Below are 25,443 nucleotides of genomic sequence, written 5' to 3'. Positions count from 1 at the left end.
TCACTGGAATGTGCCTCACCGTGGAAGGTCTTCCACCTTGACTGAACATACATGTTTCTCTCTATTGTGTTTCTTCTCTAGGGAAGACATATAGACAAAAGTTCCTCCACACTCACTGCAGCCATATGGTGTCTCTCCTATGAGATCTCTGATGTACAATGAGCTTTGGCTTCTTATCGAAGGCCTTCTCACATTCACCACATTTAAAGGGTTTCTCGCCTGTGTGAATTTTCTGATGTATAATGAGACTTGACTTCTGAGAATAAAATTTTCCACATTCACTACATAAAAAGGGAGATACTCCTGTGTGAAATCTCTGATGTGCTATGAGGCATGTCTTCTGACTGAAGGCTTTATGACATTCACCACATACATAGGGTTTCTCTCCAGTATGAATTCGGTGATGAGTAATGAGATTTCCCTTCTGGGTGAAGCCTTTTCCACATTCTCTACATATATAGGGTTTCTCTCCAGTATGAGTTCGCTGATGCACAGTGAGATCATTTTTACGGATGAAGCCTTTACCACATGTACTGCATATATAGGGTTTCTCCCCAGTATGAGTTCGCTGATGCACAGTGAGATCTACTTTATGGATGAAGCCTTTTCCACAATCACTACATATGTAGGGTTTCTCTCCAGTATGAGTTCGCTGATGAATAGTTAGATCTCTCTTCTGGATAAAGCCTTTTCCACATTCATGGCATATATACGGTTTCTCTCCAGTATGAGTTCGCTGATGAATAGTGAGATTTCTATTCCGGATGAAGCCTTTTCCACATGCACTGCATACATAAGGTTTCTCTCCAGTATGAGTTCGCTGATGAATAGTGAGATCTCTCTTCTGGATGAAGCCTTTTCCACAATGACTGCATATATGAGGTTTCTCTCCAGTATGAGTTCGCTGATGAACAGTGAGATCATTTTTCCGGATGAAGCCTTTTCCACATTGACTGCATGTATAGGGTTTCTCTCCAGTATGAGTTCGCTGATGAACAGTGAGATTTACTTTATGGATGAAGCCTTTCCCACACTGACTGCATATATGGGGTTTCTCTCCAGTATGAGTTCGCTGATGAACAGTGAGATCGTTTTTCCGGATGAAACCTTTTCCACACTGACTGCATATATATGGTTTCTCTCCAGTATGAGTTCGCTGATGAACAGTGAGGTTTACTTTATGGATGAAACTTTTTCCACATTCACTACATATATAAGGGTTTTCTGTCATATGAATTTCCTGATGTTTACTGAGGTGTGATTTACAGTAATAGGCTTTGCCACATTCTGTGCACTGATATGGTTTTTGTCCTTTATGAGTTGTGTGATGTTCGATGAGCTTGGACTTTTTAAAGAAGATTTCCCTACATACACTACATCTATACGGTTTCTCTCTTGTATGAATGATCTGATGCTCTGTACGGAAAGACTTCCTGATGAAGGCTTCCTTACATGTACTGCGTACACGTGGTTTCTCTATTTTTTGAGTTTTCTGATGCTGAACGAGTTGGCATTTAGTGTTACTGGATTTCTGACTCTCACAAAATTTCACTCCAGTATAACGTTGCTCTTGGTCAGCATGGAGAAAGGTTTTCTCATCTCCATTAAGCTCAGCAGAGTTTTTTATCGCATTGCTTCTGCTCTGGTCAAGTGCTGTTAAAGTTGATTTCAGAGCTTTTCCATGTAAGTCAAACATACCATGATTTTCCCTTAAAGGAAATGGATTTTTTTGCCGATGAACAATATTTTCCAATGTGTTATGTTCATAGCACTGTTCCCGTCTGTCCACCCTGCTTTCATTCTGCAAGCACCCAAGCAGACAATCATCAATTCTCCAAATTTCTAGGAAAGAAGGGAACAATGAATCATTCCACTGTCTTGATCTACAATCAACCCACTTTAAAAAATGTATTGCAGTAAGGTCTATCTTTAGTGACAACCCTCTCACGTGTGTGGAAATAAAACACCATGCTTAATGTTCCTTGCACAATGGTAAAAAGGAAATATTATAAAAAACCCAAGAATAAAGGTCGTTAGTATAGAAACAAGGTTAAATGATACATAATGAATGAATACAGATTTGGCTGCTTCTTTAAAAAAGGCCTTAGAAAACATGCAGAGAATGTAAAATAAAAGTAAGTCACTGTGACCCGCAAAGCACAAAGGTTCTAAGGCCTCCTGATCTCAGTTGGTGAAGGATAGATTCAGTCACTCCACAAATTCTTCCTGAAAGACAACTAGTCACCAGGCATAACTGAGTATGTAAAGAATGAAGGACATGAAATTTAGGTGAAAACAATTTTCACACGTATATAGTAAAGGTGTAGCCCTGGTGGCACAGTGGTTAAGCATTAAGGCTGCTAACCAATAGGTCAGCAGTTCAAATCCACCAGCCACTCCCAGGAAACTCTATGGGGAACAGTTCTACTCTGTTCTATAGGGTTGCTATGAGTCGGAATGAAAACATCGGGTTTTGGTACAGTAAAGGTATCGTAGATACAAAAACATACTCCTTATGTTTATGAAGCCTATATTGTAGTTTGAAAAACTACTGAAAAAAGTAGGGAAAGCCATAACAAAAGCAGCTGAAGATCGTGAAAAGTAGTTTTTATGACAGGGTTGTATTTCACTGACTATGCAAAGGCGTTTGACTATGTGGATTATAACAGATTATGCATAACATTGCGGAGAATGGGAATTCCAGAACACTTAATTGTACTCATGAAGAACCTGTACATAGATCAAGAGGCAGTTGTTCAAAGAGAATAAGGGGATAATGATTGGTTTAAAGTCAGGAAAGGTGTGCGTTGGGGTTGTATCCTTTTACCATACTTATCCAATCTGTATGCTGAGCAAATAATTAGAGAAGCTGGACTATATGAAGAAGAACTGGCATCGGGATTGGAGGAAGGCTCACTAACAGCCTTATGCAGATGACACAGCCTTACTTTCGGAAAGTGAAGAGGACATGAATTACTTACTGATGAAGATCAAAGACCACAGCCTTCAGCATGGATTACCCCCCAACATAAAGAAAACAAAAACCCTCATAACTGGACCAAAAAGCAACATCATGACAAACAGAGAAAACGTTGAAATTGTCAAGGGTTTCATTTTACTTGTATCTACAATTGATATCCATGAAAGCTTCAGTCAAGAAATCAAAAGACGCACTGTACTGGGCAAATCTCCTGAAAAGACCTATTAAAAGTGTTCAAAAGCAAATATGTCACCTTGAAGACTATGGTGTGCCTGACCCAACCCACGGTGTTTTCAGTCACCTCATATGCATGTGAAAGCTTGACAATGAATAAGGAAGACCAGTGAAAAATTGACAACTCTGAGTTATGGTATTGGTGAAGAATACTGAACATACCACGGACTGCTAAAGGAACAAACAAATCTGTCGTGAAAGTACAACCAGAATGCTCCTTAGAAGCAAGGATGGTGAGACTAAGTCTCACATACTTTGGACATGTTATCAGGAGGGATCGGTCCCTGGAAAAGGACATCACACTTTGTAAAGTAGAGTAAAGTAGAGGGTCAGCGAAAAAGAGGAAGGCCCTCAATGAGATGGACTGACACAGGGGCTGCAACACTGGGTTCAAGAATAGCAATGATTATGAGGATGTTGCAGGACCGGGCAGTGTTTCATTCTATTGTACCTGGGGTCACTATGAATTCGAATCGACTTGTTGACACCTAACAACAACAACAACAAGCAAGCAAGAGGTGGAGGAAACGGGGATATATTTCAAAGGAAGGGAAGGCCCCCTGAAGAATTCGTTGTTGCCAGGGTAGGGTAAAGAATGAGGAATAAAGGTAAATGAATAATTTCTTTTCTCAGGGTAAGAATAAAGCCGGTTCCTATGAGGCAGGGATTAAGTATGTCTCAAACGTCCAGTGCTTCCAAATCGCTGAACCACTCCATCATCTCTAATATCAAATACCCCCCTCCACTCAATGCTCTTCCTCCTGTCTTTCGGTTCCATAATTCACTGCAACGTCTCACAGAACTCACAAGCCATATCAAGGAAATGGCTCATACCATTTTGGACGCTGACAAGTCCCAAATCCACGGATCAGGCGTAGGCTTCTCCTGACTCACGTGGCCACAAGGGCTGATGAACCCAAATCAGTAAGCCAGATGACACGTTCCTGACTCACAAGGCTGCGTAAGACGGCCAATCAGGTCAGACAATAGGCTGCTGGTCCATGGGGCTGTGGAAGCTGGCAAATCCCATAATCTGAAGGTTAGCTAGCAGGCTGTTGGCTCAGCTCCCAAGAACCAGACATCAGACAATGACGAGCTGAACACAGAATTCAGATGCACAGCGTGAGAGCGCGCCACCAAGGCAACCACACACATACATTGGATACAGACCACACCCAGGGAAGGGTGTAACTTGAGTAAGGGTGGGACTCAAGATACACCCCATACTAATCCTGCCTCCTTAACATATAGACCTTAGGATTTACAACATGGAAAATGAAGGATAATTAAGATAATTACGTTAGATCACAAAATGGAAGACGGCTACACAATACTGGAAATCATAGCCTAGCCAAGCTGACAAGAAACACCAACCACCACAACTGGTTAGGGTTACATATACCTTATTTGCATGATCCTATTTAACCATTGTGTGGGACTCTGAAAAACTATGGCTAACCAGACAACCAAACCCATTGCCACTGAGTTGATTTTGACTCATAGCGACCCTATACGACAGAGCTGCCCCATATGGTTTGCAAAGAGCAGTTGGTGGATTCGAACTGACCTTTTAATTAGTAGCCGAACCGTTAACCACTACACCACCAGAGCTCCAAGACTATGGTTAGAAGGGACATATTTAATTCACTGTTCCACAAATAAGGTTCGTGCAACCCCTGTGGTGGTGGGATTATGCAAATAAGGTGTATGGAACACTAGTGAGGGGACTGGTCAGTTTTGCCATCCTGCTAGGTTTAAAAAGAGAGTGAATTCCAGAGAATCTACTACCAAAAAGAAAAAGAGTCCTTTGAATTCACAGTGCCTGCACTGAGAACCCATCAGACCCAGGAGACAGAGAGACCTATAACACCAGAGCCAGTGAGAAGCTGCAACAAGCATGGCAAAACCCAGTGGCAGAGAAACAGAAGCAGCAAAACCAGGAGACCAATATAAGACGTCTGTGGTACCCTTCCTGGCTAACCAAGCAAGTAGGCTACAGTGGCCATGCTGACCCACAGAGCCTTTGAGTGCCTTTGAGCAAGAGGCTTGATGCCAGAGTGGGGTGCCACTGGGTACTTATCAGCAAATCTAAAAGAGCTTTGTCAGACTGGTCTGAGCAGAACAGAGGCCAACCTGATGGCTGAGAGAGAAGCCTATCCTAAGGAGGCCAGGAAAAGCCCTGCATGGTGGAGACGAGCTAAGAGAGCTGTCCTGCACTGAAGAAGGGAGAATCTGCCTACATGCTTCCTGCTCCTGAATTGTTTTTCCATCTGAAACCATAAAATGAGCAAACATGAGGGTGCTATAGCAAAGCTACCATGGGCTGAATCTCTACACTTTCTTCTTGCACCCTCTGAAGTACAAAATGCCAATAGGGACTGTTCTGTTCGCTAACAAGAAAGACAGATGTTGCAGGTGGCTGTAAGGGCGGATTCTTGTGGGGAAAGCCTTGTACACAGCTGGCAAGTTCATTATAGTGGACCAATGATGCCGGTGGCACCAGGTGGCTATGAAAGCATCCTCACAAGAATAGACACTTAGTCTGGACTGGGCTTTGCATACCCCGTGACAGATGCAATGCCAAAAAGACTATTAAGGGATTAGATCAAAAGATACTTTACCGATTTGAGCCACTGAGTTATATTTCATTAGACCAAGGAACACACTTTACAGCCTATAGGGGGCAGAGAAATGGCAGCAGGAGAGAATGGCAGGAGATGGTGTAGTTGGCTTCCTGGCCCACAGAGTGAGAAATCTGACTGTTTTCGAGCAGGAAGCTTGCTGGCAGAGTAGGGTGCCTCTGGACAGTTAGTGGAGCTAGGTTTGCCGACTGACAGAACTACAGCTGAGCATCTTTGGGTTGAGGCTTACTAGTAGGGTGGGGTATCTCAGGGCACTTACCAGCAGATCTAAAAGAGCTTTGTAACACTTGCCCAAGAGAGCACAGGCCAAGGGGTCAGAGACAGGCGTGCCTGCAAGCAGAGGCTTCCTGATGCGAGAGCTGTATCTTGAGCATTCCTGAACCTGAACTGTAATGTTACTTCCGTAACAACCCCCATAATCATGAGTATTATCTGTGAGTTCTCTGTGGCATTGCAATGAATTATTGAACCCAACAGAGAAGTAGAGACTACCATGGAAGGGACAGCTGATGTCAGAATTGATAAAGATGGTGGACAGAGTAGGCGTGTCTGACCTTCTCCTCATGGGAATCGGCCTTAGGCTGTTGATCTTGAGTCTCCTTTTCCCTCGTGAAGCTAGAGGAAGTCAGACACCACCCTCACACCATTTTTACACCTAAAATTGCTTTCTTTCTGCCAGATGCTGCAGTCCCAGGACAAGGGACGCAGCTGTGAGGGTAGAAGCAGGGGTAATCCCCATGCAAGAGACTGTAACTATACAACTTACAGTGTAGTGAAATACTTAATATGGCCCTTTTAGCCATAGTCTTCAAAGCTTACCAAATGACTGGGTGGGGCTATGCAAAAGAGTGCTTGTAGCCCACCAAGGGGACTGGGTAGCTTGCTAATAATGTAAATACAGTGCAGGGCACCTTGTGGGGGTAGGACCACGCAAATAAGGTGTATGGAACCTCACTGACGGGATCGGTCAGTTCTGCCATCCATCTAGGCTTAAAAAAAGACACAGAGAGAGAGGAGCTGTAACACAGAAGACAGCAAGAGATACCAGCACAAGGCGGCAGAAACCAGGAGACCGGAGCAAGATGGCTGTGGCGGGGTTTGCTGACTCATGAAGCTAAAGAGTTGTAACAGTTGCCCTAAAGAGCCCCCAGCAGGGCCTGGAGGCTGAAGGTCCTCATCAGGGTCCAGTGACCCAAAGGCCCCAGCTGGGCATGGTGGCAGCAAGGCCACAGCAGAGCTCGGCGGCAGAGGGCAATAAGAAGCTGTCCTGATCAAACAAATGTATACTGAGTTGTTTCTGAACCTGATCCTTAATTGTACCCTATTACTTCCATAATAAAACCCTTAACTGTACATTTTGTGAGTTCTGAGACGTTACAGTGAATTAGTGAACCTAGAAGATGAGAAGGAGAATACTGAGGAGATGGGGAGTAGTTCAGGTTAGAGATGATGGACTGGTACAGCAGTTCAGTAAGGTTGGACATTTGGGACATCTTTAACCTCCGCCTCACTGGAACCACCTTTCTGATTATGCTCATACAAGAACTTATTCATTTACCCCCCTAATAAATCCCATGAATGTGAGTATGATCTGTGAACTCTGTGTGACCACTGCCACAAATTATCAAACAGAGTAGAGTAACCAGTGCTGTGGGAGGGGAGGCTGCTGGAGTTGAAAATGGTGAAGAGGATGCAGAGTGGAGCTATGTCTCACCACCACCTCACAGGAATCAGCTTTGTGCTGATCTTGATTTTCATCCCTACTCTTGAAGTTAGATGATGTCTGAAGCTAGAAGAATACAACTGGCTTCACAAACAGTTATTACACTGGCCTTACCTGGATTCGCCGGGGAGTGCCACCAGGTCTGTCCTTTACTGGGACTGGCTGAAGAGAATAGCCAGTCTGACCTCTCCTAGGATTGGCTGTGGAAGTTGCCATTAACTGACCTTTTCCCAGACTGGCTGGGGAGACCTGCCTGGTCTAACTTTTACCTGGATTGTCTGGGGAGCTCTGCTCAGTTCTGAGGACTGGCCTACACGAAGGGCAAAAACACTGAAGATTTTTTTGGGGGGCCTCCTGATCAATGTGAACCAAAAGGAGGAAGTGAGCTTGTCCTTTTGACGTGGGGACCCAGTGTTGAGATCCTCTCTAGACCCAACTTAGAGAGTTGCAACACTTGGAGATGCAATGGCAATGGAGAAAGTGCCTACAATGATATGAGAAGCTGTGGAAACAAGTGAACATAGATGGTGGCAGCAGAGTATAAAGGCAAAACCCTGGTCAGGACATGTTATACTCTAAGGTACAGGGCACCATGAGAAGGGGGCTTCCCACAAAGGAGGGTGCACCACTAAGGGAGTTCTGCACAAGAACTGTTGTAAAACCAGCCTAGAGTATCTAGGACCATTCAAGAACTGGGACTGTCCAAGAGATATCCTCAGGCTGGCCAGGAAAAGCTGGAAGCCACCTGAGGAGAGGAATTGATAGCTGTAAAATGGCATGAGCATGGCATCTGACCTCCTCGAACTTCACAAGGAGGAAGGAGAATCAAAATCAACAGCCCAATGCTGATTTCCTTGATGCAGAGGTCAGACGTGCCTCCTGTCTATGCCATCTTTACCAATTCTGACATCAACCGTCTCTCCCGTGGCACTCTCTACTTCTCTGTTGGGTTCAATAACTCATTGCAAAGGCCACAAAGAACTCGCAGACGATACTCACCATTATGTGGTTTATTAGGGAAGTAACAGGTTACAACTCAGGGTTAGGAACACTCAGGATACAGTTCCCCAATCAGGGCAGCCTCTTCTTAGCCATGCCTGTAGGCACGCCTTTCTCTGGTCCTCGGCCTCTGTCCTCCTTGGGCAAGTGTTACAAAGCTCTTTTAGCTCTGCTGATAAGTGCTCCAAGATACCCCACTCCACTAGTAAGCCTCAGCCCAAAGGCGCTCATTTCTAGCTCCGTGGGTCAGAAAACCTAGCTCTCTCAAGTGCCCAGAGGCACCCCACTCTGCCTGCAATCCTCCTGCCCAAAGGCATTCAGCTTTCTTGCTCTGTGGACCGGGTGGCCCATCTCACTGTTTCCTGCCAGTCTCTGCTGCTGGCCTCTCCTGCCACCATTTCTCTGTCACCTCTTCTCACCATCTTCAGTGTTATAGCTCATTCTCTCTCTGTCTCTCTGATTTCTGGTTCTAGGAGCTTTTCAGCACAGGAATCCCAAGTTAAAAGGACGTATTCCACTCTTGGCTCTTCTTCCCTGGTGGTAGTGAGATCCTCTCTTTCCCATCTCTGGAATGGCTCATTTTAAGCCCACTGGGATGGCAAAACTGACCAATCCCTTTGGTGCGTCACAATAACCTTAATTTACACAGTCTCGTGCAGCCACGTGGGCGAGAGTTACAAGACCATAGCGAGACAGGTCATACTAAAGCAATAACGGGGCCTGATGAATGACACTGCAGAACAGTTCCTGTCTTAAAGGTTTTCTGGTTGACAAGAGTGAACATCTGTCTCAGGGAGAGTAACCAGATGCTTACTATGTGCAGGAAACACTTGCAGAACTTGTCCTGTGAATATCTTAGTTTATACACATCTTTCTTATATTAGACATTGCTATTGCAGATACGGCATTTCTGGGATTTCTGTGTGACCACTGCAATGGATTACCAAATTCTTTAGAAAAAGAGTGCTGAGAAAGAAAGGCTGCTGTCAGAAATAATGTACAAGTGGGGAAGCTGGGATCTATTTGACCTCAGCACCATATGAACCACCTTTGGGCTGATGCTTATGGTCAGAGATACCATTTTAGTTTATGACACAACTGAGAGTGCAGGATGTTAAAAAATGTTTTTTCTTTTCTAGTTAAAAAATCATCACGAAGAGCAGAGGCTTTTAAGGAAGAGATCCTTGCAGGTAAGAAACATTAAAGGTAACTGCCAGGATGGCTGGGATTTCAGATGTACAGTACTAAGCCGATAGCCTAAGCTGACAGGAGGTACCTTGCTGGGAAGACGATCCTAGTTCCTTGCAGATATTGACAACTCATAGGCCAAGTTTCATCAAAAAGAGTAAAATATATACAAAAAAGTATGTCAGACAATTTCAAGGGAGATGTCATTTGACAGTCTTCTTTAGGAAACAGAAGATTAACTGATTAGATTGAAGGAAATCTTAAATGGTTAGGAGAACAAATTAGAAAATGGAAATCAGAACCTTTAGAAACCTCAGAGTAGAGGAAAAGAGAAGCTAAGGAAGCAGATAGAAGCACAATGACAGACCACTTTACTGTGGAGGCAAAACATCCAAGGTGGGGTTGGATGCCAAGAAGGGAAATCCATGTTAGTGAGGGAAGACGGTGCCGTCCTCTGAAGACAGTTATGAATTCAAAGTTCTCTCTTGGAAGAGAGGCCTGGAAGGTGGAATTTCATAGCAAGAGTGGTGGAAAGACATGAAGGGAAAGATTTGAGAATCCTAGGAAGAAGAAAATTATGGAAGCAAAAATATCCAAATGTAGATCAAATAAACAGGGATCCGATCTCAGAAGAGACAGAGGACTACAGATTTTTTCTAAACTCCTAGAAAAAAAAAGGAGGTTTCACATGGGGAAAGGGATACGTGGAAGTACTTTTATGTAGCCTCAGACGCTGCTCACAGATGTGACACCTTCTCTCTCTTGAATGTGACTTCCACAGCCTCCCCTCCATACAGCTTTTCGCTTGCTCACCTGAAAAGATTCCACTATGGCTTTCGTCTAATAGAGTCCATGGTTTTTCTCCTCGTTCCAACCTGGAGAGTGCATCTGGTTTGCTAACAGGACACCCTGTTCATGGGAAATCACAGAATCTTAGTCACCAAACCGGCCTTGGTGAAGACAGCAGAATGTTGTATTTGTCAAAAAACAATTTTCAATCATACAAAGTAAAGGTTTTTCTGTCAAGAGTGGAAGGAATATACCCACTTATTTAGGACCAGAGAGTGCACTGAGAATCTATCACTTCCGAGCACAACAGACATTTCTAAGGTTTCAGCAACTGAGAAAGGAAAGGTCGATGACAGGGCCAACGACAGGAGAGTTGTCCTCACCAACAGACAGCAGGTTGTTATAGTTCTCCAACATCACAGCCCAGTACAGCTCCTTCTGAGCAGAGTCCAGGAGTTGCCATTCCTCCCAGGTGAGCTTCACAAACACATCGCTGAATGTCAGTGTTTCCTGTATTAAGAGGGTCCTGTTTAATGAAGTATTTTCCATGTGATCATATGAATGAAATGTGAAGGAAGTTGTTCTCATTCCGCTATGAAGGCTGCTGCATATATATACCTGGGTTTTTCTTTAATATCTTATAGAAAAAGCAAAATAAACTATTCTAAATTTTTGCATTCCATAATCTACTCACTTATGAAATGAGAATTTTCTATAATGTGTTGCTGTAGAAATGTCTTCGTAAGCTACAAACATATTTGTACACACATACAGAGACATGCAAATACTACATAAATACACATGAATACATATTAACAGACAACTTAATGACATATTGTGAAATGGGACTAGAAGCAGTAGCAGTATCGGTAATGTCAGAACCTGTCTAACTTTGAGGATGATAATGATTAGAATCAGCCCAAGTTGATCAGTATGAGGTAGAGGCCAGGTATACCTTCACCTTTCAATCTTTTACCAATTCTGACACCAGCCATCCTTCCCACAGCACTCCCTACTTCTTTTCTGGGTTTGATGGTTTTTATTTTCCTTGTGCTTCAGGTAAAAGTTTACAGGGCTAACTAGCTTCTCATTAAACAATTAATACCCGTTATTTTACGACATTGGTTGCCAATCCTGCGATTTGTCAACTTTTTTCACCCCAGGTTGCCTTCCTCCATTTGTTCAGCTTTCCTGTCCCTTCCTGCCTTCATCTTTGCTTTTGCGCTGGTGTGCCCATTAGTCTTGTATACATGATTGAAATATGAAGCACATTCCTCACATATGTTACTCTTTGCCCTATAAACCTGTCCAATCTTTGGCTGAAGGATGAACCTCGGGGGTGACTTCAGTACTGCGTTAAAAGGGTGCCCAGGGACCATACTCTCAGGGTTTCTCCAGTCTCTGTCAAATCAGCAAGTTTGTTTTCTTTTTGTGAATATGAAGTCTGTTCTACATTTTTCTCCCATTCTGTCTGGCAATCTCTTTTTTGATCTCTGTAGAGCAGTTGGTGGTGGTAGCCAGGCACCATCTAGTTGTTCTGGGCTCAGTATGGCAGAGGTTGTGGTAGTTGCAGTACATTAATCCTTTAGGACTAATCTTTCCCTGTGTCTTTTGTTTTCTTTATTCTCCTTTGCTCCAGCCAGGATGAGACCAGTAGAAATATCTTTGATAGCTACTCGCAGGCTTTTAAAACCCCAGATGCTACTTAGCACAGTCAGATGTAGAATATTTTCTTCATGAACTATGTTACGACAATTGAGCTAGATGTCCCCCCAGACCATGGTCTCCAGCCCTCAGCCCAGTAACTCGGCTCCTCAGGGAGTCTGGATGTGTCTGTGAAGATTCGATGACTGTGCCTTGGTCAAGTTCTGCTGATTCCCCAGTATGGGTCTGATGGCTGGTTGCAATGACAGGTTCAGTACACAACAGCTCTCTCAGCTTTTCTCAGCCTCCTGAGGACAGACTCCTCTTAGCCCTTTGTGGATAGGATTCTCACAGTCCACTCAGGAGATGCTCCTCTTGGCCCTGCTCTCTGTCTCCACCAGCTCTGCCACTGGGCCCCTTCTGGGCCTGTCTCCACTGGCTCTGCTGCTGGGCCTCTCATTGTCTTCAGTGTTACAGACCTCGACCAGTGTCTTCTTTGCTTCTTCTTTCTGCTTTATTCCTTTGGCTTCTTCCTGGGGCTTCTCTTCTTGCTTCTTTCTGTTTGACAAGCCACTGTAGGGCTGGCTGCTTGTACCTATAAACTCCTTGTCAATTTCAAGGCAAGGCTATGAACTGACCAATCCCTCTTGGTGGTCCTTAGATACCTCATTTGCATAGTAGGTATGGCTGGGCTACAACTTAACTCATTGCATAGTCTACTGACCAATCTCTGCAAGGTGCATACCAATCACATGGCAGGTTTCAGCCCAGGGCCAGGTAGAAACCATCAAACCAAGTTGTTTACAACTCAACCCAGGAAACGGGAATCAAGCTGGACAAAAGACTCAAAACATCTGGGGTTTCCAAAGAACCAAGGCAAAAGACCACAAAAAGGAACTCATTTCACCACACCAATACACTAAAGAGACAGTCAACTGTAACGTACGATTAAAGAAATTACCTTAAATGTAGTAGAGAGAAAATATAAAGGAGTGGTTAGTAAACACAGATAGAGTGAGAATGTCTACGTGTAGTGAAATGACCTTCTTTATGTGGGCTTTTACCTTGGTGCTTTGAAAAGTCTAGAAAGAATCTTGTCCCTAAGCCCTGAGAAGTTACCTTTGCCCTAGTTTTCTACCCTAGAGGATTTGTTACATTTCTTGGGTAAACTGTAAACACCATGGGTTGATACTTTTTGTCTGTTCGTGGGCTGCAGCCTACCCTGACACTGGTATATGCATCTTGCAGGATTGATTAATATACTATGCAAAGGAAGTGATTACAGACTATGCAAATGAAGTATCTATGTCCTACCAAGAGGGAATTGGTCCCTTCATGGCCCTCTGCAAAGGGCTGTGACTTGAAAAATGACAAAGAGTTTCTGTATGTATGCAGCCAACTCTACAGTTTTCAAAAAACAAACAGGAAGCAGAAATAAGAAAAGACAAGAGAGAAGCAGAGAGAGCGGAGGTAAGGAACCTCCTAAAACAGTAGTAACATGGAACAAAGACTAACCCTGAAGACAGGAAGAGGCTCAGAAGGGGTCTTGTAGCAGCGTCAGTGGCAAAGAGCCTAGAAAGGACCCGGCAGCAGTGCTGTCACTGACAGACCTGGAAGGGGTCCTGTGGCAGTGTCAGGGGGGACAGGCTGCAGGGCCAAGAGGAGTCTCTCCTGAGGGGGCCATGAGGAGCCTGTACTCATGGGGCTTAGAGGAGGCCTGCATGGTAGAGAGAAGCTGAGAGAGCTGTCCTGCATTGAAGAAGAAAGTTTTTGCCTATGTAGTTCCTGATCGTGATTTCCTGAGTTATAGCCGGTTGATCCTGAGCCCAAGTTACCCTGTTCCTTAGTAAACCACTTCCCTGTAAATGGTCTGCAAGTTCTTTGTGGCCATTGCAACAAATAATCACGCCCAGGAGAGAAGTAGAGAGTGTCATGGAATGGATGGCTGGTGTCAAAAGTGGTAAAAAAAAAAAAAAAAAATAGCAATTAGCTAGCTAGCAATTAGCTGATCTGGGTCATTATCCCCCCTTAAGTTAGACAGGTTCTGATGTTAATACTTGCATTGCAGTGAATTACTTAATATGGCCCTTCTAGCCACAGTCTAAGGAACCCTGGTAGTGCAGTGGTTAATCACTCGACTGGTAACCAAAAGGTCAGTGGCTGGAACTGACCAACTGCTCTGTGGGAGCAAGATACACCAGTCTCCTTCCATAAAGACTTACAGCCTTGGAAACTCTATACAGCAGTTCTACTTTTCTCTACAGGGTTGCTATGAGTCGGAATTAACTCGATGGCAGTGGGTTTAGCCATATATAGACTTTGTGATTTCCACAAAATGATTAAACAGGACTATGCAAATAAGGTGCTTGTGGCCCACCAAGGAGACTGGACAGTCTGCTAATAATGCAAATAAGATGCACGGAAACCCTGTGGGTGTGGGACCATGCAAATAAGGTGTATAAAACCCTAACAAGGGGATTAGTCAGTTTTGCCATCCCACTAGGCTTAAAATGAGCTCATCTCAAAAGCAAAAGAGGAGGCCTCACTACCAACAAGAACCAGGTCAGGAGTGCTTCCTTTTGACCCAGGGTCCCTGTGCTAAGAACCTCCTAGACCCAGGAGACAGAGAGGTGTAATATTAGGGAAGAGATGCCTGGGAACAGTGGTAAGTACAGCAGAGTCCAGTGTCAAAGAAATGGTGGTAGCAGAACCAGAACACTGGTTCTACAAGGTGCGGTGAGTTTCCCGGCCCACGGAGCAATGTGGATACAGTAGGCATGTCAACTGGCAGCTAAAGTGGGAGTGCCAACCCTTGGAGCAAGAGAGCCGAGCACCTTCCAGCAGAAGGATTGCTGGCAGAGTGGGATGCCTCCAGACATTTTTAGGCAGAGGTAAATACCTTTGTAACACTTGACTGAGCAGAGGCCAGGCAGAGGGCTGAGGCCCAAGAGAGGGAGCCTGTCCTATGGGGGCTGAGTGGAGCCTGTCCTAAGGATGCTGAGAGGAAACTGCCATCATGGGGCTGAAAGGAGCCCTGGATGGAAGATAAGAGACAGAAAAAGCTGTCCTGTGCTGAAGAAGGAAGACTTTGTCTACTTGCTTCCTGATCCTGATCCTGATCCTGAGTTATAGCCCGGTGATTCTGATCCCCAGTTATAACCTGTTACTTCCCTAATAAACTCCATAAGTACAGTCATTGAGTTCTATGTGGTCAGTGCAACAAATTATCAAACTCAGCCTGGAAGTAGAGAATGTCATGGAGGGGTGGCTGCTGTCAGAATTGGTAAAAAGGTTGGAGGGTGCAGGTATGTTTGACCTCTACCTCATAGGTATCAGCCTTGGATTGATGTTGATTCTTTCTCCTACCCCTGAAGGTAGAGAAGGTTGAAAGCTGCCCGTCGTCTTCATATTACTTTACTACTTGTTCCACTTTACAAGCATTTATGAGAATGTTACAACCAGAATGCTCCTTAAAAGCAAGGACGGTGAGACTACGTCTCACACACTGGACATGTTATCAGGAGGGATCAGTCCCTGGAGAAGGACATCATGCTTGGTAAAGGGTCGGCGAAAAAGGGGAAGAACCTCAACGGGATGGACTGACGCAGTGGCTGCGACAATGGGCTCAAGCATAACAACAATTATGAAGATGGTGCAGGACTGAGCACTGTTTCCTTCTGTTGTACACAGGGTCACTATGAGTCAGAACCAACTCGGCAGCACCTAACAACGTGAGAATGATGCTGTTCATGACAATGTCCACAAACTCACCTCCAGGAAGAAACATCAAAGAAACTCACTCAGACAAGTCTCATGGCATACTGAAGTCCCCCAAGGAGCATATCTTCTTTCTTCTCAGAAACTGGGCATAGCACTTATATTATAATGATTCTCTTGGATTGGCCAGAGAAATATTAAATGCAAGTTGACAGCTAACGTAATTCAGGGAATCCTCAGTCACACGTTATGTTAAATGTAAATAATTTAGTGTTAATATCATGAACAATATATTCCTGATTCTACATTGTTTGAAGCTGAAGTGAAAATCTAAGTTTATTTCTATCTAGCTTCTACTTTTCCAAATTAATACTTTTCAGATGAACCGAACTGATATTTTATAGGCCTCTGCAAATCCATTAAGGAACAAAGAAAAGCATAAAACAAACCAAAGTCACCTGGGCCATCACCATTTTCTTGGTGACATTTCTTTGAGACATTGTCAGCAACTGGGATGCTTTGTCTTTGTGTTTTCTGGATCAGCTGTAATGTCTGCTCAGAAATTTCAGTCTCCCATCAAGGGTGTTCCCAAAAATGACAATACTCAAGTCCTGTAACCTCTTCCTTCTTCCCTCCAATGATTCTCTTGTTGCTCGGGGGCCAAGACCTGCAGGCTGAAGGGAAAATTCAATGTGAGTGGCACATCACCTCTAGGTCCAAATGCTGTTACTGCTCCTGGCACTCTCCGTAACACGCATCCCCCAGTACCGTTGACTGTTCCTTTACCTGGTGACTCAGAACATTTTACACCCATGGGTAATAAAAACCTAAGATTTGAAATTTGCAGAGATAATGGTAAAAGATATCTTTTCAAAAAATGGTACTTGGACAATCAGATATACACTGGAAAAAATAAAAACCTTGATCCCTATCTCTCAACATACAAAACTAGCAATTCGTCATCAAGTGTGACTGTCAACGACAATGACAAATCAAGGAAGTTTTAATAAACAGGTAAAAGTTTACAGTAGGGTCTGGAAACATATTTTAAACACGCCACATAAAGCACTAACTATAAACTGAAGAGTACTTTAGTGGGGGAACTGCAAAGCTGTACAACCACTTTAGAAAACACTTAGGCATCATCCATTAGGTTGAAGTTATACTTCCACTTTGAAATAACAACTTAGGCCTGAGTTTTAATCCCCCGTAACAGTGCACATTTGAACCACAAGACACGTACTAATATTTCAAAGCAGCGTCATTTGCAGTAACTGATGCAGTGTGACAGATCATTTCCATATGGCCTTTTTAGCTGAAGTCTTTTAAGTCTCACCAATGTTTGGGTAGGGATATGCAAATAAGTTCCTTTCACACCATCAAGAGGATTGGACACCTTGCAAATAATGCAAAGACAGTGCCTGGCACCCTGTAGGGGTGTGTGGTGCAGTAAATTACTTACTATGGCCCTCGCAGCCATAGTCTTTGTAACTCCCACCAAATGGACAGGGGAGGACAATGCAGATGAGGTGCTCATGGCCCATCAAGGGGATTACACAGGTTGTTAATAACGTAAATGAGGTGCATGGCACCCTTCTAGGGGTGTGGGCATACAAATAAGGTGTATGAAACCCTAACAAAGGAATTGGTCAGTTTTGCCCTAGTGCTAGGTTTAAAAGAGCAGTCAATCCCAGGGCATCATTTCTTCCATTTGCTTTAGCTACTCGATGTTGAAAAGCAAGTTTCAGAGTCTCTTCTGACACCCATTTTAGTCTTTTCTTTCTTTCCTGCTTTTTAATGACCTCTTCCTTTCTTCACGTATGATGTCCTTGATGTCATTCCACAATTCTCCTGGTCTTCAGTCATCAGTGTCCAATGCGTGAAATCTATTTTTAAGGTGGTCTCTAAATTTAGGTGGGATATACTCAATGTCGTACTTTGTCTCTCATGGACTTGTTCTAATTTACTTCAGCTTCAACTTAAATTTGCATATGAGCAATTGATGGTCTGTTCTGCAGTCGCCCTCTGGCCTTGTTCTGACTGATGATATTGAGCTTTTCCATGGTCTCTTTCCACAGATTTAACTAATTTGATTCCTGCGTATTCAATCTGGCAAAGTCCACGCGTATAGTCCCTGTTTATGTTGGTGGAAAAAGGTGTTTGCAATGAAGAAGTCACTGGTCTTGCAAAATTGTATCATGTAATCTCTGGCATCTTTTCTTTCACCAAGCCCATATTTTCCAATTACTGATCCTTCTTTGTTTCCAACTTTCACATTCTAATCACCAGCAACAATCAATGCATGTTGATTGTATGTTTGATCAATTTCAAACTGCAGAAGTTGGTAAAAATCTTCAGTTTCTTCCTCACTGGCCTATGTGTACAGTGCATAAATTAGAGCAACAGTCGTATTAACTGGTCTTCCTTGTAGGCATATGGATATCATCCTATCATGGACAGCACTGTACTTTAGGATAAATCTTGGAATGTGTTTTCTGACAATGAATGCAATGCCATTCTTCTTCAAGTTGTCATTTCCAGCATAGTATACCATATGATTTTCTGATTCAAAGTGGCCTATATCAGTCCATTTCAGCTCACTAATGCCTACGTTATCAATGCTTATGCGTTCCATTTCATTTCTGACAATTTTCAATTTCCCTAGGTTCATACTTCGTATGTTCCACGTTCCGGTTATTAATGGATGTTAGAAGATGTCTCTTCTCATTTTCAGTCACATCACATCAGGAAATGAACATTCTGAAAGCTTGAATCCATCCACATCATTAAGGTCGACTCTACTTTGAGGAGGCAGCTCTTCCCCAGTCATGTTGAGTGCTTTGCAACCTGAGGGACTCATCTTCCAGCACTTTATCAGACAGTGTTCCGCTGCTATTCATAAGATTTTCACTGGTTAATTCTTTTCAGACATAGACCGCCAGGCCCTTCTTCCTAGTCTGTCTTACTCTGGAAGCTCAGCTCAAACCTGTCCACAATCGGTGACCCTGCTGGTATTTGAATACCGGTGGCATAGTTTCCAGAATCACAGCAAAACGAAAGTCCCGAAAGTACAACAAGCTGACAGATGCTTTGGTAAGAACAATAAAATGCACATTCTTAATGAAATGGTGTCTTGGGTATCTACTGCTATTATACCACAAATACCACAAGAGGGCAGCTTTAACAAACAAAAATTTATTGTCCACAGTTTAGGAGGACAGAAGTCCATTCAAGGTGCCAACTCTAGGGGAAAGCTCTCTCTCTGTCGGCTCTGGAGGAAGGCCCTTGTCTCCTTCGAGCTTCTGTTCCTGGATGATCGTCATGTGGCTTGGAATCTCTCTTCCCCATCACTGCTTGCTAGTTTGCATTTCCCCTCTTTTATAACTCAGGAGATTGCCTCGACATACACCCTACACTAATCTTGTTTCATTAACAAAAACAACTTGTTCCCAAATGGGATTATAACCATAGGCATAAAGGTTAGGATTTACAACACACATTTTGTGGGAAAACAATTCAATCCACAACATTCCACTCTCTCGCTCCCCAAAATTTATGTTCTTCCCACATGCAAAATAATTCACCCCATCACATCACTGCAAAAGCCTTAAATCAACTCCAAGTCAAAATCCAAACTTCTGAATCATCCAAATCAAATATGGATGAGACTTTAGGCATATTCCATCCTGGGGCAAAATTCCTTTTCACGTGTGAGCCTGTAAAATCTAGAGTACAAGTTATCTGTTCCCGAAGTACAATGGTGGAACAGATACAACGTAGGCATTTCCATTACAAATGGGAGAAACTGGAAGAAAAGAAGGGATAAAGTACACCAGGCAAGTTCAAAACTCTGCAGAACAGATTACATTAGCTCTCAAGGCTTGAAAATAATCCTCTCTTCTCTGAGAACATCTGGGCAACAGCCCTGCCCCCTAGACTCTGGGTGTAAGCCAAGCCCTTTGTGTTCTGGATAGAGGCCCCTCAGCCTTAGGCTTCAGCTGTGCCTTCCAGGACCTCCGGGATGGCAATTCTGTCTCCTCAACTTTAGATAGCAGCATTTGTGTAGCACCCTGCAGTGTAGTGAATTTCTTAATATAGCCCTTCTATTTTTTTTCTACTAGCCACAGCCTTTGTGACTCCCAAATAATGATCTGATGGGCCCATGCAAATAAGGTATATGGAACTCTAATGAGGCGTGGTGGTTGGTGTTGCATGTTGGCTCAGCTAGGCCACAATTCCCAGTATTGTGTGGCTATCCTCCATTTTGTGATCTAATGTAATTACCCTTCATTTCCTGTCTTGTAAATCCTAATGGCTATGGTCAATGAAGCAGGATTAGTGTGCGGTGTATCTTGAGTCACAGCCTTGCAGGATGGCGTGACTCAAGTCCCACCTTTACTCGGTATGTCCTTCCCTGGGGTGTGGGCTGCAATATATATGTGGGTGCTCTGGCAGGGCTCTCTAGCTCTGTGCATCTGGATCCCACATCCAGCTCATCATTGTCTGACGTCTCACTCTTGGGACTTGGGCCAAGAGCCTACCATCTGACCTGCAGATTCTGGGATTCACCAGCTTCTGCAGCCCCATGGGGCAGCACTTTATCTTCTGATCTGTTTTGCCAGCTTTTGCAGCCTTGTGAGCCAGCAGCCTGTCGTCTGGCTTGCTAATTAGGGTTCATCAGCCTCTGAAGCTACATGAGTAACAGGAAGCCTATGCCTGACCCATGGATTTGGGCTTTAGCAGCCTCCACAATGGTGTGACTCCTTTTCTTGATATGGTTCGTGAGTTCTGTGAGATGTTTCAGTGAATTACAGAACCCAAATATGGAAGTGAGAGTGCTGATGGGAGGAGCAACAGCTGATGTTGGAGATGATCCAGTGGTACAGCAAATGAAAAAGTTCAACATTTGGGAAATATTTAACCTCGTCTCAAAGGAACCAACTTTGCACTGACCCTTGTAAAAGAATTTATTTATCTCCCCATCCGCTTGCCCCCAGCAGGTGTCAGTCCTCTCTCCCTTGGGCATGGCAGCACCACCTCCTCAGCTTTCGGTGGTGGCACCATCCACTGGCACGCCTTAATGGTAGCCCCATGCTCCAGAACCCAATTGGTGAAGATCCCAGTCTGAAACCTAGGAGGCTATGGACCCACCCTTTGAAACCAAGAAGAGCCTGCTTGGAGTACTCCGCCCAACAGTTCTGGTTATTTTCATGCTGCTACAAGGATGGTCTTTTTCTTTCCTTGGAGAACAACACATGCAGCTCCTTTGGCCTGTATCCTGCCTGTAGAAATCCAGGAAGCAGACAGTATTCTTTCCTTTCATCCTTTTTCTGTCCGTTTCAGTCTAAACTGATGTGTTTTCAGCTGTGATAGTTGGTAAGATCCATGAGTTCAGGCTTAATGTCTTTAACAAAATACAGTGTAGCCATGTCCCTGGTGAACACTCTAGGACAGGTATCCTTAGTTTGTACAAAAGAGTTTTTCAAATTTTAAATTTTTATTTTGCACAGTTTATTTTTAAGTCCATCATTTTCCTCTCGCATTTTACTATAACTGGCAAGGAGAAACCACGCAGCCTCATTAAGATCTTGCTTAGAAATCTCATCAGCCAGATAGCCACGTTTATCACTTAAAAGTTCTACATTCCACCAAACATCTGAACATAATTCAGACAAGTTCTTTGCACTGCATGAAAAGCATCGCAGTTTCTCTATTGTCCAGTTATATCTTGTAAAAATGACTTGGGCGTGGTGTCTGACCTCTAACTTCACAAGTGTGAGAGAGAATCAAGATCAACAGCCCAAGGCTGATTCCCATGAGGTGGAGGTCAGACATGCCTCCTCTCTCCATCTCTTTACCAGTTTTAACAGAAACCGACCCTCCGACAGTACTACTTCTCTGCTGGGTTCGATAATTCATTTCAATGGCCACACAGTACTCACAGATTATACTCACGGTTATGTGCTTTGTTAGGGAAGTAACAGGTTACAATTCAGGCTCAGGAACATTCAGGACACAGTTCTTCCATCAGGACAGCCTCTTCCAAGCTGTGCTCCCTGCCACGCATCTCCCTGGCCCACAGCCTCTGCCCAAAGACACTCAGCTCTCTCTCCCAGGGGCTGGGAAGCCATCCACGCCATCTTCTGCTGCCAGGTCTCTGCTGTCACATGTCTGCACCTGCTTCTTGTTACCGTCAGGGTTATAGTTCTTTCTCTGTTTCCTGGTTCCAGGAGCTTCTCAGTGCAGGGATCCCAGCTCCAAAGGATGTGCTAGCTCCTGGCTGTTCTTCCTTGGTGGTGATGGGAACCTCTGCTTTACATCTCTCAGATGGCTCACTTCAAACCAAGCAGGATAGCAAAACTGACCAATCCCTTTGGTGGGCCACAATCACCACATCTGCACAGTCCCGCTCAATCGCTTGGTGGGAGTTACAAGACCATGGGAAGAAATGCCACACAAAAGTGACCCATCACACTGCACCTGTTTATTGTTTTCTTTTAAGGCCTCAGCAGAAGCATATTTAACATTCATATTCCTAGCAACAGTTTCTTGCTGGTGCCATATGTATACTCTAAGACAATAGAGGTTTTCTCTATAGCTCTCCTCATTTCCCTCTGAGCCTTCACCAGAACTGCCTTTGACATCCATGATTCTATCAACTGTCTCTCCAAAGTAATCTAGGCTTTTATTATTAAAAAAAAAAAAAAAAAAATTATTTTATTTTATTTTATTATTAGGCACCTTAAATCTCTTCCAGCCTGCACCCATTACCCAATTCTAAAACCACCTCCACATTGTAGGTATTTATTACAGCAGCACCTCACTCCTTCGGTACCAAATTCAGTCTTAGTTATCCACTGCTGCTATAACAAAAATACCATAAGTAGATGACTTTAAAGAACAGATATTTATTTTCTCACAGTTTAGAAGATTAGAAGTCCAAATTCAGGGTGCTGGCTCTAGGGGAAGGCTTTCTGTCTCTGTTGGCACTGGAGGAAGATCCTTGTCTCTTTTGAGCTTCTGCCCCTGGGTGATGTTCATGCAGCTTGTCATCTCTCTTTTGCCATCTCTGTTACTTTTGCTTGTTTAATCACTTTTACATATCAAAAGAGAATGACTCTAAATATACCCTACACCAATCCTACCTCATTAACACAGCAAAGACAACCTGTTCCCAAATAGGATTATAACCACAGGCATAGAGGTTAGGATTTACAACACGTATTTTGGGGGGACACAATTCAATCCATAATCAATTAATAAAAGATAAACAGAAGTGGCACACGTAAGAAATGTAAGGAATTAATGGGAGAAATGACACAGATAAAATCAACATTTTCTAATAGTCGAGCATTTTTACAAACACACATGGGTGGAATTTGTCCACATATCCAGACTCATCTGCATGCCATTACTAACCTTACCAACGGTAACTGGACACATAAAGACTTACTAATAAATTGGGATATGGTTCACCTTGCCAGAGGATGAATAAACAAAATAGACAGTCTGTCAGCAAAGTAGAAAGTGTGCATGTACGTGACGCTTTGCAGGCCATAAGATCTCCCACACAACGACTGAACTATACTTCTGCAGCACAAAGGCAGCTCTAGATGGATGGCCGGCGTGCTGGATTAGTTCTTTAGACAGTAGTTAGCCGACTGGTGGATGAGAGGAGAAAACATGTGATTACATAAACCAAGGTTTTTGAACTACTGCCAGGAGAATATAATGCCTTCTGGAACAGTAGCTGAGGTTCCTGGGATTTGGGGCTTCCAAAACTTCAAGCCAGACGAGCCTCTGCCACACAGACACTGACCACCCTCACGCCCTGATTAATGAGAAATCTGGTCCAGGCAACCCGTATGTTGTCCATACCCCGGTTCCAACTTCAGAGCCCCACATTAAACCCCGAACCCGAACCAGACAACGCATTCACCGTAAATACCACTTGCACCTCTTACAAAGAGAGTGATGCACAAAGACCCCGTACCCTCAGTCTGGACAGCGTTAATCTCTGTACAAAAGTGCTCACCCCATCTCTGACCCCTAAAGCACCGGACTCCCACATGCTCCCCCCGAAGCATTTAAACCCCTGCGCTCCTCTCAGGAACTCCATTTGTCCTCACGACACCACGTCCACACACCACCTCGCCCTGTTTCAAGGACAAAACAAAAACACACACTGACCTGTTTTTCTCCTGAATGAACCGAAGTTCTGAAAATATGCACTTACTTCCGTGAGAGTCCCACTTCGCCACCCTTCGCGTAGAACTCTTGGTCGCCTACGGTAGCCCGCGAGGGTCGGGGACTTTTGAAAGCGCAGAGAAAACCGCAAATCTGGCGTCGACTTACAGAATAATATGTCTGCGCCCTCTTGTAGTGTCTGACTGGAGGCGGCCATATTTGAAAACTAGCCGTACGTACCAAAAAAGGGCCAGTTTTTGAAAAAAACGTGGGGGACAGCGGGAATCCAGTTGATTCCGACTCATAGCGACCCTTTAGGACAGAGTAGAACCGCCGCATAGGGTCACCAAGGAAGAGCTGGTGGACTCAAACTGCTGACCTTATGTTTAGCGGCGGAATGCTTAACCACTGGCCCACCTGGGCTCCTCTTTACAACATTACAACAACAAACCACAACCCATTGCCATGGAGTCAATTCGGACACTACAACATGAGATAGAGAAATATTCAATATCCATAGTACATTCAGGACTTAAAATACTCGTTTCATCCTCTCTTCTGTATACCTTAACCTCCTCCCATTCAGTAGCCAGGGTTGAAAATAATAAAACTCAAAATAATTTTGCACATAAAGTTTATTCTGAGCAGTTATTCTATACGAATATAGACAGACCATTCTGATTCCAAAAAAAGCAAATGACTCCAAGAACCTTATAATGAGAAGAGATGCGATAAATTCAGAAGCTCAACCATTAGCTAATCTGAGCCTGATTGATTGAAACCTGCTCTCCAACTTTTACTGAGATCAACGGATATCAGTTCAGGAGAGAGTCTCTGTCCCTGAAACCCAGCCATCTCTTTTGAAATTGAAATTTAGTAAGCTTTTCAAGTAAACTCTTGATTCTTAGATGGTTACTTTGGTTATTGTTACCTATAATGGCTGAAAGGAAGGTTATGCTGCAGCTGAGGGAAGAAAAGTGGCATGAGGCAAATGCCAAGCCAGATAATCGGGGTGATTGGTAGAGGTCCAGGGTCTACTAGTCCGACTCAGCCAGAGGCCTAAGGCCATATGCATATGAATGGGAAGATAGTCAAGGGGTGGAGAAGATGCAACTGGCAAGTTTTAAAAAGGGTTATGTATTTATTTGCATGTACTCTGGATATTGAATGTTTCTCCTACCTGGTGTTGGAAAGCAGACCTAAATGTATGGTAGAAATGAATATTGGATGTTATAGATTACAGACAGAATTTAACTCTGCCCTCACCTAATATTTGATTGTATGTGCCAAAAGAAGGATTAGGATTTGCCTGAGGATAGCACAGGTTGTTGCTTTGAAGG

At 43.8% G+C, this 25,443-nt stretch overlaps 1 protein-coding gene across 1 annotated transcript; it reads right to left on the bottom strand.

The window, feature by feature from the left end:
* On the bottom strand, window positions 1-24,911 carry LOC100671729 (zinc finger protein 432-like). Its single transcript, XM_064294144.1, has 5 exons — window positions 22,837-24,911; window positions 16,375-16,590; window positions 10,939-11,065; window positions 10,580-10,675; window positions 1-1,842 (listed from the first exon to the last, which is right to left on the bottom strand). Exons 2-5 carry the CDS (start codon window positions 16,414-16,416, stop codon window positions 113-115), a joined length of 1,995 nt encoding a protein of 664 aa, XP_064150214.1. The 5' UTR covers window positions 16,417-16,590; window positions 22,837-24,911; the 3' UTR covers window positions 1-112.
* Window positions 24,912-25,443: the final 532 nt, after the last annotated feature.

Source organism: Loxodonta africana, chromosome 11, assembly GCF_030014295.1.
Source record: "Loxodonta africana isolate mLoxAfr1 chromosome 11, mLoxAfr1.hap2, whole genome shotgun sequence".
Taxonomy (NCBI): domain Eukaryota; kingdom Metazoa; phylum Chordata; class Mammalia; order Proboscidea; family Elephantidae; genus Loxodonta; species Loxodonta africana.
Note: the sequence above shows the minus strand (reverse complement) of the source record. Positions and strands in the feature narration are given on the sequence as shown.

Excerpts from the sequence above, each read along its gene's own strand:
- LOC100671729 (XM_064294144.1), bottom strand. The coding sequence starts at position 16,416 with ATGTCTCAAAGAAATGTCACCAAGAAAATGGTGATGGCCCAG. Across the intron at positions 11,066-16,374 it reads AGAAAATGGTGATGGCCCAG|GAAACACTGACATTCAGCGA; the intron begins GTGACTTTGGTT and ends CTCTTAATACAG. Across the intron at positions 1,843-10,579 it reads CCATAGTGGAATCTTTTCAG|AAATTTGGAGAATTGATGAT; the intron begins GTGAGCAAGCGA and ends CTTCTTTCCTAG.